This window comes from Platichthys flesus, chromosome 18 (genome assembly GCF_949316205.1).
Source record: "Platichthys flesus chromosome 18, fPlaFle2.1, whole genome shotgun sequence".
Taxonomy (NCBI): domain Eukaryota; kingdom Metazoa; phylum Chordata; class Actinopteri; order Pleuronectiformes; family Pleuronectidae; genus Platichthys; species Platichthys flesus.
In genome coordinates this window covers 17553973-17574690 of record NC_084962.1, presented here as the reverse complement: position 1 = coordinate 17574690, position 20718 = coordinate 17553973, and the positions used below count along the sequence as shown (strand labels likewise).

The 20718-nt window shown below is 45.2% G+C and overlaps 1 protein-coding gene across 1 annotated transcript in view; it reads left to right on the top strand.

The window, feature by feature from the left end:
* Window positions 1–20621, top strand: part of susd6 (sushi domain containing 6) — a 29435-nt gene extending 8814 nt beyond the window's left edge. The window contains exons 3-7 of the mRNA XM_062411377.1: window positions 15201–15395; window positions 16269–16463; window positions 16607–16745; window positions 17713–18185; window positions 18326–20621. Coding sequence (XP_062267361.1) covers window positions 15201–15395; window positions 16269–16463; window positions 16607–16745; window positions 17713–18185; window positions 18326–18351 — 1028 coding nt within the window. The 3' untranslated portion in view covers window positions 18352–20621. The remainder of the gene's footprint in view (window positions 1–15200; window positions 15396–16268; window positions 16464–16606; window positions 16746–17712; window positions 18186–18325) is intronic.
* The last annotated feature ends 97 nt before the right edge of the window (window positions 20622–20718 follow it).

The following is a 20718-nucleotide window of genomic DNA, read 5'->3' as shown; positions in this document are numbered from 1 at the left end:
ATGCATACTAAAAAAATACAGTGTGCAGCATTTGCATACTAGCGCTTCCGCTCCAGAGACCAGAGAACAGCACAGAGCAGCATCAAACCTCTACTTCTGCTCGGTGGAGGTTTGTGTTGCTATCCTGATGAGGAACTGTAAAGGTTGAGACTCTTTGCTCCTTCATTTAGCTTCTTCTTAGCTTTGAACCTCTGTTCCAGTGGTGTTGTGCTCTTTGTAGAAAGGTCAGGACAACAATTTATTTCACCTGTAATACGCTCTGATAGGCCGTAGTTATAAAACCTTCCAGAGCCGAGGTATTTTTAGAACCAATCACTGTCCAGGTCGTGTCTTTTCTATCTGGCGTTCAGCTGTTCATTGTAAACAAGATTAGCGCCCGGGTTTTCTGCTGCGCTAATGCCAATGGCTCCCTCAACTTTGTGTTTGCGATTACTGTGTGTGATTACAACCTCGTTCATGATTCAGGACTCTTTTTCTTTTTCTCCGAAAGTAGAAACAAGCTTAACAAAGCATCCTCTGCATTCAAGCCGAGTGTCGGTAAACACACACAGCTACAAAGCAGCACCTCAGTGTTTGTGTACGCTGAGGATAAATGACATCAGTCTGGAGGATTTCAGGGCACGGTGCAAATATTCACTTGTTTCAAGTCTCTTCTGAGTCTATCTGACATTCCACTGATGTTGGCTGCACGGAGCACAGTTCCTAATGTGATGTGAGCTCTTCACTGTGGGTCTTTGTGGTTTGTTTCAGAGGAAGTTGGCCCAGACAGTGAGTCAGAACAGAAAAGAGTAAAGATGGGAACTGTTTGAGTGATCATAGAACATGTCCTCAGCTCTAACAGTGTTGTATATCAGGAGAGAAAAAACACTAGCCCTCCTTGTAGGTCCAGTTAAATAGATATGTGATGCCCACTGGAAACCCATTGTCCTCTGTAGTTCAGTTAAAGCTCTACATAAAAGGCGTCGGCGAGGACCAGAAGTCTCCCACAAACAAGCCCGCTGTGTGCTCTGTGAGGGAGTGACGTTTATGTATGAACATGTGTGAGAACGGGAAATAGCTTTCCCTGGGCCTGGAAGAAGAAGTGGAGTCATAGGGTAAAGAATGAGAGCGGAGGGAAAGGGGAGGAGAGCAAGTTCGGGAGCACAGAGAGCTGCCTTTCTAATTTCCTCTGAGATTTTTGTTTGTTTTTGACAATCGATTGTCTATTCTTGGCTCAAGTTGAATACATTCCTCTCTGTCGGAAAAGAGGTCTATTGCAGACAGAGCCCATTGTTTTTGGCTGTTCTTGAATCAGTGTGTGTAACCCAGTTCAAGGATGTTTCCTTTAATGTTGAGTTGCTTCGGGAAAAAGACTCCCTCCTTTCTCTCTTTAATGATATAGGAGACTCTAGTGGCTAGCATAGCGTCACTGCTCTTACCACAGAGGAAAATATCTGAATGAGCCATTCCCTACTGCTGGCAATCTTCAAACTGCTGTGGTCCTCGAAACTTGTAGTTAAGGGGATTTCAAAGTTTGAGACTGAGGGCCTCCCTGTAGACAAGGAATAGAAAAAGGTGCCACAACATCACACCTTAGGAAAGATCCGGGAAATGTCCCCAGCCACTGGCTTGGACATTTTCGTTCTCATACAAACAGCCGCTCCAGAAAGTGTTAGGAACATGAATGGACTACAGTACGAAACAAAGAGCCTTATGTACAGTAGCTGTGACATAATTTCAGACTAAACCAATAACACGAAAACAGGTCAGGCTCAAGTCATTTATCAGTTTCTCCCTCTGGGAAAGTGTGAAACAGTAAAGCTGCCCTCTCACCTCGTAAAACCAAACCACTTGCATTTAGGCTATTTCATAAGATCTTCCTTTTGATAACTGCAATCTTATTTCACTCCCATTCACTGAACCTCCCCTGAAACTGTTTGGACCCTTCTCCCTCTGTAAAAAATCTCTCCAGTAGCCAAACAAGATGGTGTGTGCCAACAAAAAAAGTCACGGTGAGCGAGTGGGCCTGATCGCCTTTGTCTTCCAGTCCTTGCAGAAAGTTTGCTAGAAAGGCCGGGTTTACAAACAGTGAAATCCAGTGGGGACGGGGGTTGCAGTAGGTCCTGTGCAATTAACTAGAACAGTCCCCTGAAGGCCTGTTAGCAAGGCGTTTAGAAGGCAGGAGCAAAGCAACACATTGGCTACTGGCTCGCCTCTGAAACGTGAGAACAAAGAGGGCTTTTAGGGGCAGCGTTGGAAGCCACAGACCAAACCACTGCAGCTCCACTAGATCACCAGTCTGCAATTAGGACTGCTAACTCACTCTGTGTGTGTGCGGCTCGGTGTATTGAGCACAGCACAGCCCCATTTCTATGATGTCTCTGTCCTCCCCCACTTCTCTCTCTGGCTCTCACCCTCTCTCTCGGCATCTTTCTTTAAGACTCCAATCATCCAGGTGCAACCGGAGCCCATTAGCGGCGGTCTGCTCGAATCGGCCCGGCCTCTCTCTTTCATTACCTGCGTGTCGATCACTTGAGCAGCCGCTCCCTGCTCTCACCCTGTGTCATCGAAACTGCTCCACCAACCAATCAAGCCCTAAAGGGAGACTTCTTTATGTTTTCAACACCTAACCTGAGAAAGAAAAGCTCCAAGGAAACGGATACTGCAGTGCAGACAGGCGACGCGAGACAATTTCGCTGACTCTTAACAGTTGACTGGACAGTTCCATTACTTTGAGAAGATCCCAGATGGCCGGGGATTACAGTTATCTTCACATCGCTCCCACCTGCCTGCAAACACTAAGCTCATCGTGTGATTTTCATTGTTTTAAATCCCATTACTGCTCATTGATTTGACAGATTTGGGGATGTAAGGTTTAACATTTTCTCCTGCTACATGCAGTGTGCAGCGTGTGTTTGTGTGTGTGGTGTTCTGGCCGCAAGCTGATACATGTCCACTGATGAGAGGCGCTGTGTTCAAGGTTAATAAATGTCAAAGCAGGGAGTGGTGGCACCGACGGCCAAATCTGATAACGCACAAAACTAGATATGCACTCAGAAGAGCACATACCTCCGCCAAGGCCCGACAGACTCCTTTAATCCAATCAAGATGCACCAAATTGCACAGACTCGTAGATCTCACTCCCCTAAATACGCCTGACTTTTTTTCTATCAAGTTCCATGAATTATTCTCTGGGAAATCTGTGAAAACATCCAGAGATGTTCATGCTAATGCCACAAATGAATGTTAAAAATAGTCAATAAAAACACTTTGAGTAGTTCAAAGCTTTGTTTTTCGGGGGGGCCCCCCACAACTTGAGGATTATTTTTGAAGCTACATTAAGGCTGAGGAGAGGAGAGGCAGTTTGTAAATTATGTCCTGGTGAAATGTGTGTGGTTGTCTGAAGCAGCAGGCAGTCATAATGATTTCCAAAGGGCCTCATCGGAAGGACCAGCCTGCTGAGTAGAGGACATCTCTGACTAATGAGCTGCTAAATATATCCCCCAGTCTCTCCTGTCTTCTGTCGCTTTTTGCTTCTGTCCTTTCTTTCAGTCCTTTATTCATTGGATATGAATCTGTGCTGTTCTCTTTTATCACCTGTGTTGTGCTGTTCTTTTATTTTTAATTTGCATTGTCGAGCTGCTTCGCTCAATTACTTTCTTTTTTTGTCTTTAAAAAAAAAATCTATTCTGTCCCAGTCTCGTCTGTCTCTCGGTTTCCCCCCCCCTCCTTCCTCACTTCTTTGATGTGTTTTTCAGGCCCACTGAAACAGTGTGGGCCGATGTCTTCGTCACATCGTTAGTCAACAGCAGAATCATGTTCAAACATGTTCAGCAGCTCACACACGAGGCACACAGCAACCTACACACACGCTGAATTGGCCAACTGTTGAGACATCCACGCCGTGCCAGACTGTGAGCAACAGAACAGTGGAGTGGTACCACATGAATGAACGCTCCATATCTCAAGAATTTTGAAAAACATTTACATGCTTTTTCTTTAGCTGCCTGCATGATAGTGATAAGTCAAACACAACAGCAGTTTTGTTAATTTTGTCTATCAGCCAGCATGGTTATCAGCTGCTCCAATGGAGTGTAAATGCTTATTGTCATGACTCGACATGTCCAGGCTGTGGGGAGACCGTAGAAATTGTAGGAATATAGCACTGCATCGCATAGAAACCCTTAATCTGTAGATTCAGCTTTAACCCTTAATGCAACTTTAGCTTCATCATAAACTCCTGATAATATGTGCTAGTTAAACAAGTTTCACAAAGTGCATTAAGACTTAAACACAGCAAAAATTACAGCTAATGAAAGTAAACCACATGTTGCGATATGGGGAAGGGCAGGGAGATCCTGACACACTTGTGTTGTTGTGGTTGGAGGCGTCGTGCAGCTGTTTCTTCTTAACCGATTCTACAGAAATTGCTCCACAACTGCCTCCTTCTTTTTTAGGCCATTTCAAGTTCAATGGCTGCCTAGTCGAGATTGTGAATCAGGAGACAAGAGGCGGTGACGCACCAAAATTCATGATTCATCCCTGATCATCCTCCAGAGAGAAGTCAGGGCATATAGTTGGATTCAGAACAACAACCCTTGAGAGAAGGGATTAGATGCCTCGCTTAAAGATACTTCATTGTCTGATTCATAGGCCCTGACCTGGGTTCCCACCAAAACAGTCAGTTTTAACCGCCATTATTTGCACATGTCACATGGTTCCAATTTCCCTGCAAGCTTTAATAATTAACACCTACTGTTTCCTGTTTACATCTTATTATTTGTTGTTTTTCACTTTGTAGTCTATCGTCCCATCCCGGAAACTGTCCAGCCCATTAAATGGAGATGTATAGTGGCCAGTTGGCTTATCTCCACTCTAATGCCTTCTGTCCGTATTACATCATCTGAAACAAATGGTGAAGGTCTTTGTACTGGCTTCGCTGGCGTCCATTTGGATAATTGTGTCAGGGTTTATGAAAAGTCTGCCTGTCTCTGTAGATCTTGTCTGTATTCATTTGCATATCTGTCTTTACAGGACAGTGGATTAATAAATGAGTCCTTGTATTTGTATTCAGTTAAAAAAAGAACCTATCAGAGTTCAAATGCTCCAGAAAACTCAACCAACTAAGTAACAGAGACATATGAGCAACTCTCAGCAAATATTAATTGTTTTTTATTAATACATGACACAAACAGATATTGAGTAATATCGAGTTCATAGTTTAATTAATAACTGGTTTTTAACATGTTATCGCTAACAGCTTGGGTTTCAGTGTGAAGTCATAGTTACTTCACAAGTCAGTTGGTCTTGAGTCACAACTTTATTAATAACCTAGTTGACACATTTGAGAATAACCTGGAACGTTCTGCTACCTTGTGTTGTTTTCGAGTTGAGGCTTAACAAGCTACAACAATTATTTTAGTATGTATGAGTCAGTTATGCTTACACCTCCTTTCACTCTTGCACAGTTACTCAAAAGTATGTGTGAAGTTACCTTGCTGTTCATGCTGGCGGGCGTCCTGTCCTGGGATTGGATGACGACAAAGTTTCATATCTTTATGTCCAGAAACAGTTTGCTGTGTTGGAGTTCCAGCCGTCAATATAAACTGTACTTTGTATCCACCCCTATGATAAACAGTGGTTTGTTGGGAACACTGTCCATTGACAGTATTTCCAAGATGTTGTATTTTTGACTTCAATTAAACTTTCAGAAACTTATTATTATTCTTTGATTAAAAGAAAAGTAGATAGTTGCTCAGGCTTGATATATTTTCTTGGGAATATTTTGACTGGTCTCTGTCTGGCAGCTGAGGATGGTAAAAACATAATGGATGTTTTTGACAGTCCATTGATGCAGCTGGATTTCTCCTGGTCCTCCTAATGGTCCATGGCCAATCTGTTTGAGTGAGAGAGTTAAACAACAGAGCGGCAGCGGGGCATGTAGGGGCTGAGCACAGGCCGACACAGTCAAGGTAATTAATGGGAAGCCCGGCACGAACAACAAATGGCATTCCTCTTCTCTCAGCAGAACAGGCAGGGAGTGTTAAACTGGCCTCTGATGCTCGGCACCATTTGTTCTCCCGTGGAGCGACTTGCTCGAGCAGTTGCTCCCTCAAAGTCCAGTTGTGCTTCATTAGAATGATGATGGACAAACACTGAGCTGCAACAATGGCTGTGTTGTTGGATCACTAACCCTAACCCCGATCACTGGAGGTGTTATTTACAATGTAGGACAGTCTCTTGTCTTCTCTGCCTTGTGGGGTTTTGCATAATCCTGCATCCCTCCGTGTTAGCATAACCAAAATAAGAGTCTTCCCGCTCTCGACATTGTGACTGCTCCTCTCCCCCCCCGCCAGCCACTGTGGTGTCTGTAGTACAGTACGTGCCGTGCTATTACAATGAACCTGCTCAACAAACAACCCAGGCGTGCCGGATAGGTTGTGATAGATAAGTTGGCTCGAAAAGAACAGCCAGCTGCAGCTGAAGCCTTTTTTTGTCTCAGTGCCGTTTTTAAAATTTCCATTTTTATTACAGCCAGATTTAACAGGGTCTTCGCCAGGGGTCGGGATTATCTCCCCAACTTTCACCTTCAACAGATTTCCAAGGCTCGGTCCTACACATCTCTGCGGGCAGGCGTGCTGGGACTGTTGTAATATGATCAGCCTACAGTTGCATTGACAGTTTTTTTGGGGGGGGGGGGTAATGTGTGTCTGTGTGTGTGTGTCTGAACACATGCACGTGTGTGTAGGAGGGGTCCCACACACTCTTTTGTTTTCCTCTGAAAGCTGAGTAGAAGGAATGTCTGCCTCCCAGCTGTCCTCTGGAGTAAGGGTGATAGAGAAAAGGGGGGAGCTCACTGTTTGCCTCTGCTAACATCCTCCCATCTGTTAAATAAAGGCAGAAAGTGCATGTGTATGTACGCCTGTATCTTTAGGGGGTTGAGGAGAGGGTCACACAATGGTGGTACTCCCCACCCTCCCCCCGCTGCCCTCACCCACTTTGGCCTCTTATGCATATTTAACCCTTCAAATGCAAAGTTGTCTGTTGTGCTTTTCGGAGGCACGCTGCTTAAATCTGTCATTGTGAACCGTCCCTCGGTGAGCAGGGACAATGGGGTGTAATGGCAGCACACGTGGCATGCTAAATGAAACGCAACAGCAGGGAACGAACGGGCGGGGGGGAGCAGGGAGGATGTTTTTGTCTTTTTAGGGACCTTCTTCGCTGCTGGGTGTATGCATTATGTGTTTGTTCATGTGTTTCAGCTGCAGGAAAAGAAACAAGTGGTCGGCTAAACGCTCAGTTCCGAGGCCTGCAGCTATCGGACTCTATGTTTTGTGGCCAATTTCCTGTTTACAGTAGATGTGACGCTGTTGGCTTTGGCGTCCGTGGACAATACGGACATCGCTTGGCCTTTTGTAGGAGTCTGTGGAGATGACATGAGCGCCCACTGTTCTGTCTGACACGGCGATTCATCCACTGTGGCCTCAGCCATTCACACAGCAGAGGTGTAGGCTGTCAGTGAGTAACAAAAGCCCTGCTGTTTACAAAAGAGCCCCTTTGGGACACTCGCAACCTCCACTTGCAGAGTGAATAACTGTCTGCCTGCATCTGTTTGTAGTCAGGCTTTTATATAAACGTGCCTTCACCCTCCATCACAGTGCCTTCCTGTTCTTCATCCTCCTCGTCTTTTTCCTCCTCCTCCTCCTCCTCCTCCTCCGCTCTTCCTCTGTTCAGTCCCTTCACCTTCTCTCGCAGGGCCTGCAGATGCAACAACAGACCCCTTTTTCAGGGGAAAATTGGGATTCTATCCAACCTACAGCAGTACAAGTCCACCTTTTTATTCCCCTCGTCCTTTCAACACAGACTGTCTCGGTTGTCTGTCTTGCTTTTCGCTCTGTGCTCAGCTGTTATGAGTTGCCAGAATATGAAAGCAGATATTTAAGTGTGACTGAATGACGACCTCTAAGCCGTTCGCCGCCGAACACGACACTGGTAGTATCGCTCACCCAGACATTAAGAGTCCTATGTTACGGCCCGGTGTCGCCCACCCGTGTCAGCGTATTGAGTTGTGTCACTTCAAACAGTTTGAAGTGTCTCACACTGAAAGCGTATCTGTGATGTAAGTGTGAAAGAACGAAAGCGAATACAGGAAACTTAATTTAAACCCACTCACACACTCGCCAAAGAAGTTTTGTCATGACCACATAATATTTCACGCCGTATTGAAGTTTACCCAACTTATAGAATCTTCCTCTTTTGGCTATTTTATTACACGGTACACAAATCTAGTCACCTTGAACTATAGGACTTCACCTCCCTTCCAAGAGTGGAAAGCCTCCGAACTTAGAAACAGTTTGCCTCGATGTAATCTTCTTAAGTTATCTTTTAAAACTATGGTCTAGGGCCGAGCCAAACGCTACAAGGCTGTGTTTTTAAAACTATCATATGTTTTACCACAAAAAGTAATCATTTATCAACAGGATGTAAATGTAAGAGATATTTTATTTGTTTTCAGCCTCTCACTTGGATGTTATGGAAACAAGACACATGGGTGAACATGCAAATTCTTTTTACTTCCTCTTCTCCATCCGAGCTTGTATACCCTCCTATTTTGTACGTATAGTATAGTGAACCTCGTTTGATTCTATTAGTGCTGCAACCACATTCACATTTTCCTGTCAGCAGGTTAATAAAGATAAACATGTCTCTCTTTATCTTCCCACTATCCGCCAGTGGCAGAAATGACTGTGGAACTGTCTTTGCAGCACCGTCCCACCCTATGGGCTCGGCTGCACTGCATTGCACTCTAATAACAACAGCTTGGCCAAAAATCCCAGGGATTAGTGGCAGAGAGTTTGGAACGTGGCAAAATACAAAAACACCCCTGGCCCCAAAAATGACAGCGACATCATCAAAAACAACAACAGTGACAGCAGAGGACTCAGGGAGGGCGGCCAACAAAGGAACAAGAAAAACATATTTACCAGGCCAAAGAGAGCATCATCATCCCCTCTGTCTTTAGCTTAATCCAACACACAACCCCCCCCCCCCCCATGTACCACATATTCTCGCACACAAATTCCCCTGCTTCCCGACACACTTGAACATGCGCGCGCACAGTGGGAAACACACCCTGTTTTATAGCCTATTGTTCTACGGGGCGACCAAACAGCTGGCTGCAGAAGTCATCACTATCAGATCTGCTTGAGAGCGCTCCCAGCTCGTAATAGGAGGATAATTAGAATTTCTTTAATTTGCCCGGGCAAACAGGGCTAAAACCCAACCCCCACCCTGCAGCTCTTAGCGGGCGAGTGCCGGCAGTAACAGATGGTGAAAGGGAGATATTCACAGCCAGGAAGACACTTCGTAGGCAGGCAGGGGATTTAACGCACCCCCCCACCCCACCCCGTGTCTTAAGGCTCCTCCAGCGCAGCCTTAAGACGCTGGATGTTGGGATTAGCAATCAGCCCCATGAGTGCTCTGCCCTGGCCCAGTTCTCCCATTACATCCCGAGCATTTTCCCGACCTTTCAGCACGTTAAAACACTTTGATCAGATTACAGTTTTGCACCCGGAAGATTTTTTAATAGTTTATCCCTCTTATGTGTCAACTTTATTTAACTCGAGTAAACCTTGCGTCCGGTTGGTCTTCGGTGGATATTCACGGGATAATCTGATTTAAAGCACAAGTTTTCCCTGGACATATCTGTAAATGTAATATTTAATGTAAGTATCTTGTTCTCACCCACTGTGTCCACGAGATTTCCCAAGGCCCCTCGTGTCTCCGTCATTGTTTTCGACAGGTTTTCAAACTTCCCCTCCCTTCTCTTGAGCAAACTCTGAACATCAGACCAGTGGGAGAACAGCTTGTGTTTGACTGTGACTCATTCCCTTCCTTATGAGCACAAAACATGGTGTGCTGAAATCCACTCCGGCGTTGCCCATCGCTTTGATCAAGTTTCTCCCCGTGTGTTTTTCTCTTAAGCCAATATTCAATCTGGGCCGAGAGGGCGATGGGTGAAAAGGCAGAGGCCGCGAGGTTGTACGTCTTTACTGCTCCACTATCTCTGGATACCGAACCAGGCGTTCATTCTTTCCTTTTCAAACAGCCTCTCGTTGTGTGCTCGCCCAGCCCAGAGTGTGGTATGTGCTGGAGCAGGCCTCCTCTTCCCATTGTTGTTGTGCAGAGCCTCGGCTTTGCACACAGATCTGCTGGTTAACCTGCTAAGACATGTCTCTTTCTGGCCTGGACCACAGCGTTCCATGCTTCTTCTTCACCCTCTCCCACGGTTCTCCCCTCCCCCTCTCGGTTTTTGTGCCAGTTTCTTTTTTTACAGATAAGCACATTTTACTGTCAGTATTTTTACTTTCTATTTCTCAGTCACTATTTTTACCTCACCTGTCTTCTCTGGTTATGTATTTTTTTTTAGTTCAGCTCAATTCTTACATTCCTGTTCTAACGTAGGAGCTGACAAATGTGATCCCGTGGGAGTTCTGAGATTTAACAACCATATTTCTTTATTTTTTTTATTTGTATTCTTCAGTTTCACTTTTAAAGCTGGCATGAGTTTGATTTCTTCTACTCTCATGGGATGTACTGTGCAAGGTGAGTGTCTTTCACACACAATGAACAAAGCAGGAGATAGTCAGGGTTAGACGCGTTCAAAACAACAGGAAAACAGTTCGTAGCCTAGACGCCGGTCTCTGTCCTTATCGCCAAAAGCTCTTGAGTCTCATTGTCAATTTGACATCTTCGTGTTGTTTGTTTGTGGCACCTTCTTGCTCACGAAAAGTTCTGGGAAACGTCTGGAGCAACGGCCTCTGACATTTGTCTTCTCACGTACAACCTCTCTAGAAAAAGTGCAGAGTTCAGTGCATGTCTGAAAGCAGTTTTACTGTTATGATGCACTTGTCTGTGAGTGTAAAGCAGGTAAAGATTTTCTAATGCCATTGAACCACACTGTGAATGTAGGCGCCTCTGTCTGTGCAGTAAGTGCTGACGTCATTTAGAAAAACTCCAGATGATGGAACATGGTTGCTACAGGTCACAAGGTTTTCCTTGCATGAGAGCAAGAGCCTGGTTTGTTTTGCGCCTCTGAAACGACCATGAGTTTCAAAAAGGACATTTAATTGGTTTCATGGTTTGTTTGACCGGACTCCAGTGTCCTCTGTGACCCGGTCTCTGGGTACGAATTGTCCCTGGAGTGGTTGAAGCCTGTAACCATATTTTAATGCTTTATCCTCGAACCACATGATGATGCAGGGATGTTCCCTGATGACTTAACATAAACAGAGGATTTGCTGAGAGCTACCAAAATAAGAAGCGTTTATTTTAACATCATGTACTTGATAAAGAACTCGAGTTAAAGCCAGATTATGCTGCAAATTTAATTTTTTACTGAAACTGGTCTCTTGAGTTCTTCCTTCATAAATATTTTTAATGGAGCAGAAACTTTACATAAAGTATGTGGTCTGATGTAATCAGTGTGAAAGAACATTTTGACCGTAGGATCAGCTTCTGACAGGCTCCAGTGTGTGTGTGTTCTTCCTTCTGGATTGCAGAGGTTTATGTGTAAGGTTAAATGCGTCCATTCATGCCCATGCCTTAATCCTCGAGACAGTAAAGCAGTTCAAATGCTAAAGATCATGAAATACCATTAACCCTCATCAGCCTTCTACAGTTCTTATTGACTGCCTTCGCAGCCTTTCACAAAAGATCATAACGGCGGCTGCTGGCTAAAGGCTTTTGTCCTAAACTGCGCCCTAAGGCCTTTTTTGTCCCCTGCTGCCTCCCAGACTGGGAGTCATCAATTCATCTCCTTTACCACCTCCATTAGCACCATCTCCTCTTCAGAGGAGCCTGTAATCACCCTGAAGCAGCTCAACGAACAACTGCTCAGGTCACGCTGTCAAATGGCGTCTGGAAACGCTGCAGATTGTGTTTCTGTGTGTGAGATCAACAGTATCGATGCATTTGAGTCATAAATATTGATATTACTTCTATGCCCATAAAACACAGAGGAAAGAAACATTGGAAAGCAGCGTATGTCTCCTTTGAGGGCAGATGGTGTTGTCAATAACTGGGAGTTAAGAACAATTAACAGTGAAAAACTGTACAGAACGGTTTTACACGTAAATAACCTCAAGCTTCACTTCTGTGCTGCGGTTTATCGCTGCTCATCATTCAACCTCCGCTCCTCCTCCTCTCTGCAGCGAGCTCATATCGGCTGATTTGATCCCTGTAGCTCTAATTTTGACTTTAATCGAATCACCTGCTGTAATCTTATTTGTGAGTTGGAGATTCAACACAAGGAGTTTTAAGGGTGAATATTCTTCAGTCTCTTTGGGAAAAATTTGGAAACGACTAACGACAAAGAGCTGAAATGATAAGTCGATTAACACATTGCTCAAGTGCCTTCATTTTAAGTCAGATTTTGATGTGAGGAATTTAAGTTCTGCTTATCGTTGTCTTGCATCATAATTAAGAGAATAAGTTTGAGATGCTGTCACTTTGAGAAACTAGATTTTCTTTTCTATTTCAATGTCAAATAACAAATTGATTATTTAGGGAAACAATTAAGAGATTAACCAATAACTAAAGTAAGGTAGATGCAGCAATATAACCCAATATTTTATTATTGAGAGTGATAGAATTGGAGAAGGCGAAAAACCCTCATCTCTCCAGCAGGCCGACATCTGTGGCTTTTTAGTTTATCTATAATAACCAGGTGGCAACTCCATATTTTGTGTACACACACAGCAAATCTGTCCCCGGCTGAATTCAATAACACATCCTTTGGTATTGCATGACTTGGTCCTGGGAGTGTCCTTGTTTGTGGGTGTCGACTTAGTGTGTGTTTGTGAGTGAATAGGGCGGTCGCACATTTGAGTGTTTGCATTCTGCATTTAATCTTGTGCCACCAGCTTAGAGCGGCGTTTCTCCCGGGAGATTAGAAGATGTTAGAGGCGCTGCTGTGGAAATAGTCTCGCTTTCAATCGCTAAACAGACTCGGAGGAAAGACAATAAAAAAGTGGCTGTTTGCAGTGTGGCTGTGTTTGTTTTTTTGTGTTGAGCTAGTGATAAGACACCACAGGCGGCCATGGCTAATATGATTTTATAAATACTCAGTCCGAGGATTCAATAATGAGCCGTGTGGTCATTAGCGTTGATGGCATTATTAATGTTGATCGCTGTGGGGGGGTGTTTAAGATGTACTTATGCTCGTCCCCTCGTTACTGGGGGGGGGGGGGATCAGCAAGTCATATGATTCCATTTAATAAATCAGACAGAAAAGATATAGAGATAAGAACCTGAAAATTCTTCACTTGCTGTGACTGATTAACTTTCTATACGATAGCCTAGAGGGCTTCAAGAGATGGAGTCATTACTGAAAAATGTTCAAGTGAAGCCAGGTCCAAAATTCTTGCATAACCACTTCATAGATTAACCCGATCAGAGGTAATAAATTAGGTCGTTAGTATCTGTTATTCGGATAATTGGGCTCGGACATTTTCCAGAGTTTGACTTTCAAATCTGAAGAAAGCAGCAGCAGATCGGCACTTTCACAACAACAGGAAAATCAGGGGGGAGAGTCAGGCCTGGGTAGAGAATGCAGGAGGCAGGACATGGCATTTGATTTCTGGTGCAGATATGATTTTATTCACAGCACATCAACACACGCATCTTCGTCAGAGTCTTCCTCCTGTATGGTTCCTGTTTTTTCATCTCAAGATATTTTTATTCCTCCAGTTTCACGCCTGTTGTGTGTCAGAAACCTGATCAGCACTCTCCTGACATTGTCCTGCTGTATTCTCACGTGGGCTCACTCTGACATTTTCTGGGAAACATCTGGAGCAACTGACATTATTCATACAGAAAATGTCAGCAAAGTCTTGACTTCTTTGCTTGTCTGAAAACAGCTCAGTACTCACAGTGAAGTCAGCCTCCTGCTGTCCTGCCTAAATTTACACAGGTGCTGCAATGTTATGTCAGATTGTGGATTTAGATTCTTCGCTCTTGTCAGATTTCTGCTCCAAATGTGTTTTTCTATGAACATCTGTGTGTGAGTCTGTGGGGACAGAGTTTGCTGCACGTATTCCGATCATTTCCTCCCCTCGCTGCAACTAACCCCACGAAATTCGCACACCAGCAGCTGGCGTGACTTCGCCAAATCATAAAAAAAAAGAGCATGGGAACGTCACAGCACAATTAACTCCAGGTTCTCTGCCCCGTCCTGTCTTTAGAGCCTCGAGTCTGTCATTAGAGCCAAGTAAGCAAACCTCTCTGAACATCCTGTCTCCCTGCCGGAGAGAGAGAGAGAGTGAGAGAGAGAGAGAGAGAGAGAGCGAGAGAGATGCTGGTGTGGGATGAGCACAGTTTAATGAGTGGGAGATAATGGTGAGAAATTAGATCGCTGTGGAGCTCCCTGTGACATTTTAATCCACTGTGGGCCCGGAGATATATTCTTTGTACTGCACAGCCTTCTCCAGCCCAACCTGTCATGTTGATCCAGTGCCGTCTCCCTCACCTGTGTAAAAACGCAGCCTAGTTTCACATAACAATACCTCTGAGCTTTAATTATCTGCTCCGCCTGTCAAGCTGACAGTTTCACCCCGTGAGAAGTGGTTTGACCCAGTGGCAACTGCCTGTGGAGGAGTCCAGCCGAGGGCGTGTGTCAGCTTAATGATGGGACATCACCATATTCCAGCAGTGCTGCATTAATGTGATGTAAAATATTGTTGCTGTAGGACTATGATCCTGCCTCTGTAACAAAGAGTCTGTTACTTATTGTAAATACAGGGTTTATTAGACGTTATATTGGTGCATAATTCTTCAAAGAACCAGTCCACGTTTCAGATACATTCTCCCTGTTTTCCCAGCGGGTCTTTAACACACGGAAATCCCTGCATAAATTGAAAATTGAGATGCTACACATCCTGTCTAGAGGCAGACTTAACTCCACTGAGGTTACTAACATACCTTTCATAATTACCTTGTCACCCTGCATTATTAAAATATGGTTCAAAATCCCATATTTCCCCGATTGTGTCTCCGGGCCTGCAGCTGGGTCGTTCCTTGATCATGGGTTCAGCCGAGAGCCAGAGAACAGAAGGGAGAAGCTTCTTATTTCACTTTTGTCTCGTTCTGACACCAAGAACCTAGATGGCTTCTATCAAAGCAGCTAAGTTATTAATTCTCTCCACTCGATTGTGTGTCTTCAGGTTGTGTGCAGCCTCCTGGAGTGCAGCACGGAGACCTGCTGAACCAGACGGAAGCCAACAGGGGCTCCTTCCCCCCGGGCACCTTGCTGACCTATGGCTGTGAGCCCGGCTTCACGGCAGATGGACCCACCACTATCATTTGTACCAGTTCTGGAGCCTGGTCCCAGCAGCCACCACGCTGCCTCAGAAGCTTCGGTGAGCAACTTTAAAAATACAAACACAGGACTGTCACAAGTACACATCTTTTACTTTTTGTTTTGTGTTACATTTGTGTGTTGTTTTTTTTTAATAATGCTCGTACATCGGTCTAGATAGTTGTCTGATAGAAATCCCACTATAGTTATTTTCAGAAGAATGAATACTGTTACGCACCTGGCCTAGGCGCGCCAGGCTGCACAACAAAAAGACGGGAGACAACAGTTTCTCAATCCAAATAAGTATTTAATCAAACCAAACCAATCCAAGTGCTCAACTTATAATAAAAGTATGGGATGTGGAAGTCAGTAAGTCCGTATGGTGGAGTGTGTGTGCATGAGTGGATTATGGGTGTGTGTTGTTTCAATATAAGTGTTGAAAGGTGTGCATGGCTCTGGAGCTGCAAAGAACAGAGAGGGAAGGACTGGGGAAGCAGACTCTTATAGGGCGTTGGCACCCGGGCCCAGGTGCACTGCAATCACTCCTAATGACCAATCAAGAAGGTCTCTGCTCCCCAGTCCTAGAAACAAATGGAAGACACAACATACAGGGAACCGTCACAATACCGGCATGTCTGAAAGCAGCTTGTTAAAGCTGGTAAAGTGTATCGGGTATAAATAAAACCTGCTTTATGGACTCACATGCACATGACTGCAATAAAACTGAAACATCACATCAGGCTCACAGTATCATAACACAGACGGAGAGTGTGTCCTTGAGAGCCAGCAGGGAACACAGACATTTCAGCATTTACTAAACCACGGGAAACAAACGGGACCACAGGTAGAAATTATGGTCCGACACAATTTCGGCACACAGCAAGCAGCCTTGACGGTTAAAAATCATCTATTGCCTCTTCTCCATTCCTCCCAGTGTGCTCACCCCCCACTGAACCAGAGAACGGTGGCTACCGCTGTCACCCGTCTCCCTGCCCCCGCCTCACCCAGAAGACGGTCATCGAGTACTTCTGCGACGAGGGCTACGCTCTGAAAGGAGATTACAAGTTCCTCACCTGCCAGAACGGCGAGTGGGACGCCCCCATGCAGATCAGCTGCCGACTGACGCAAGGTATTTCACAGCAGCTTCCTAGTTCCTGATCTGTATTTTCGTAATTAAACAACCTCTTGCAAGAAATGTTGAGTCTGAATAAGTGAACCACACATTCAATTCTTCTTCTTCTTCCCTCTCTCTCTCTCTCTTGTGTCCCTCAGACAAAGAGCCGAGCTCACCACTGGGTATACCGGCTCTGTCCATCGTGGCATCCACAGCTAGCTCGGTGGCTCTTATCCTGCTTTTAGTGGTGCTGTTTGTTCTTGTACAGCCAAAACTCAAGTCCTTCCATCACAGCAGGTAAGATGTGCACAAATTACAATCAGTTCAGTCATAACATTCCACTCAGGACATCTTAAGTCGTACACTGAGTCTGGTTTTCAAAGCTAAAAAACACACACTTTGAGTTTCGTGACCTTCAAGCTGTGAAGCTGTAAGTCTGAACAGTTGTATGGTTCAGTTGATTCCTTCCTGAGAGGGTCAGGTGGTCGAGAAGGTTTATCCACTGTTACTTGAGTTTGTAGTTCGATTCCTGGATCCCCTGAACCTAGGGACAAATTCAAGCTCCAAACATTCTGCACGGAGTAGGGTTTTCTCTTGTTTGCTGGGTGTGTCCGAGGTGTTGTCCAATCAGCAGCGGCGTGTATCAACAGCTACCTGAACCCCACCATCTTATATAGTTCTCGTCAGATGTGACAGCTGCTTCTTGGTGTTTGCATCAGTTGCAGATGATAGAAACAGTTATTTTAACAGCAAAAGAAAAAACAGTAACTGTATTTTCAGTGTTCATGCTGCTCTGAGTGCACGTTCTCTCTTTTGCCTGCTCTTGAATACTGCTGACCTCTTTATGATTGGTGCTGTAAAACCACCTCCCATCATGTTACACATTAACACGGATGATTTGGCTGCTCATTCTTTCCGTGGACACACCTATATTCAGACAGTTTTGGTTATGAACTGGTTTTACAAGTCAAGTCTTAAACACCTGAGAAAAGATAGTTAGAAAAAGGGGTTATTCCCATGACAGTCCCTCAGTGTGTCTGCTGTGGCTCTGTGATTAAAAAGAACGATTAGATCTAATGCGTGGTCGGCCTGAGGGCTAAGTGCAGCCTGCTATAACAGGTTTGTACAATCGAAACTAATCACCTCCACTCAGAGCTTCTGCTGTGGCAACACTCATGAATGCAACATGCCATGGTCATGACCCACCTCGTCCACACTCGTCTTCCTGTCTGACTCACTTGTTCTTTATATCTCTGTCCGCCAGGAGGGAGCAGGGAGTCTCAGGCCAGAGTTCCTCCATCATGGTGGAGGGCGTGCAGGTGACCCTTCCCTCCTACGAAGAGGCTGTGTATGGAAACGGTGGACCATGCACTGCATCAGGTCCTCCTCCTTCTCCGCCACCTCCTCCGGCTCCTCAGGAGTCTCGAGTGCCCATCGTGCTCTCTGAGGGGCTTCCTCAGGGGGCCACTGGAGGCCAAGGCTCCAGCAGAACCCGCCACCACAGAGACTTAGACTTCTGTCTGCCATCCACCTCCTCCTCCTTCTCCTCCCGCCGCCATGCAGAGACAGTGCTGGTTCACCAGGCCCCCTCCTCTTCGTCATCCTCTTCTTCATCATCATGGGCTAGAGAGCACCCTGGGGGTGCATGCGCAGGCCCCCTCCCTCTCCGTAGAGACTCTGAGAGCAGCGACCAGAACAGTCTGCTTTCTGTGACCTCTACGGATGACTTTTCCGATGGTAAGAGGGAATGATTTTATACTGTGATACATCAGCTCATGTGATATATCTATAGCTTTAAATTATACCATGATAGACATTTTTGGCCAGAACAGCCACAGCCTCTGCTCTGTTCTGATGTGTGCTGTCTCTCCCTGCAGATATCCCTCTGCTGAAGGAAGCATGAAGCCTGCCAGGCTGCTCTCGGCATCAGCAGCGGAGCCCCTCGCTCTCTCTCTCTCTCTCTCTCTCTTTCTCTCTCTCTCACTGCTGACTGGAACTGACTGTGGCTGACAACCTACCATCCCCACCACGCAGTGACAAAGACTCAAACTATGCTCATTACCCCTCCTTCTCCCCCCCCATCGCAACCTCTTCTACCAATGCTTCAATGCAGAGCAAAGCCAACAACAACCAACAACTGCACCCCGAGCGGTGACGGAGCAGCACTGGAATCAGCTACTGGATCAAACTACAGACAAATAAAAAGTGGCTGTAGTTCAACATGAATCCTGTAGATCCTGTTATGTCCTAGAGGCTATGTATCACAATACACTTGCCTCCTCCCAGGTGTAATTATCAATATCAACATTGCTCGCGATCCAGACGTGTCGACTCAATCCGGGTTTACTGCAGATATATATAAATATATTATTAAAAAAAAACTTGAGATGTTAGCTCCTGACGCTGAAGGCGCTCGGAATCCGAATCGTCTTCCCGCTGTACTTGAAAAGTTGTGAGTGACGGGGCTGGGTTGTTGTTTTTCTTTTTGCGGCCCTCTTCGGTGAATGCTGCATGTTGTTTTTAGTCGTGGCTGTCACGGCACAGTCTGAACGAAGCATGACGCCTCCTCCGTCTCTCTCCGTAGCTTATCTGTGCACCCGGTTGGCAGGCAAGCATTATGGATTAGTGGGGATTCTTCTCTGTTGCCGGATGCAGCCAGTGTCTGGAGGGTGCCGCCGCTGCTGCATGAGTGGGATTGATCTGTGTTTTGGTTCCAGGACTGTGCTCCACGTTGTTGCTCGTTTACAGAGAGGGAGACACGATGTCACATTTTAGTTTTGGGAGCTGAGGAGAAAAGGATGTGTGTGAACTTGGTGACCTGACACATGACTAAACCTAAAGGTTGTTTGTGTTTATTGCCCCCCCACTGTATTTATTGTTTGGTGTGTGGCTCCATTTTGAGTTGTGTGTCTGTGTGTGTGAGCTCGGCAGGAGACGACATGTCCTCTTATGGTCGTCCTCGATGCTGCCGCTTCCTGATTTGCCTCTCGTCACACCAGAGGACGGCTTCACAACGTCTCCGTCTTTTAACCACAGAAAGAAAATCCCTCCTAGCATTGAATAAAGTCATACGAACAAACCAGCGTCTCTTCAGGCAACATGTCCGCTACACAACGTGTGTATTATTCATGTGCTCTTGAAACTAGAATATTTATCGTTTTCTGCTGACTGGCTGGATGTCTCCATAGAGGAACACGCCCGACTTCACACTGAACTGAAGACTCTGTCTCCACTTCAGTGCACCATCGACACCACTGCAACTGGTTGCGGTGAAAAATTATTAATAATAACGGAAGTTTTGCCATTATGGCAGCCCCCCCCCCCCCCCTCCCCCCCACACCACCACCACATACTTTCATGTCATTGTGAAAGGAGTCGCCCTCACTTGAAAAGCTTTCGGTGGTCGAGCTGGTCACCGTGGGAGCAGCATGACTCGGATGGATCCTGAGAATCACTTTTTGAGCTTTAAAAAAACCTCAACAACTGGTCTGAGTTTCTGTTCTCGACTTTATTTTGAAACCGTGGCTCCGTTATTCATGCAAGCGGAATGTTGCCTTAGACTTGTACATGTTTTTTTTTTTTTCTTTTGTTTCGAGTGTATAATCGTAAGCCTCCGCGTTGGTTGCTTTTACAAAACTGCAAAGTGTTCTGTTTCTTTCCAATGGCCTTACTCTGTTTTTTCTATTCTATGCATAAAACTGTCTTTGTGTATTTATCGATGAGTTTTACTTCTGTTGTGGACACGACTAAACGAATGTCCGTCCTTCTTTATCCTCCCCCTAGCGTTTCCAGCTACTGTGATGATGATGATGGTGGTGATGATGATGGTGGTGATGATGATGATGATGAACCTATGAGCACCTATGTTTCACTCTTCCTTCGCTTCTCTTTTGCTACAAGGCATTACAAATATTATGGGATTGAAAAGAAAGGAAAGAAAACACAAATTAACCTTGCGTTCAGAAGCACTGTTGTACGGTGTTGCGTCCCTGAAAATCACAGGTTAAACAAAGTACACATCCTGATTCTTAAGATTCAACACTTTCAGCTTTGGTTTCTCCTCTGTACATGGCAGTGGGTGTGAAGATAGTAATTTAATATTTGTATAAAGTTTAATTTAATTTTACAGTGTGTATATAACTTTCTAATTAAAGCTTTCTTTTGAATGTGGAAGATGATGTGTCGTTTGTGTTGCCGTGGAATTCTCACTCACATTTACTGACTGAAAGTTTCCAGTACCAGCGAGGACGATGTTTAACCACTTGTCAGA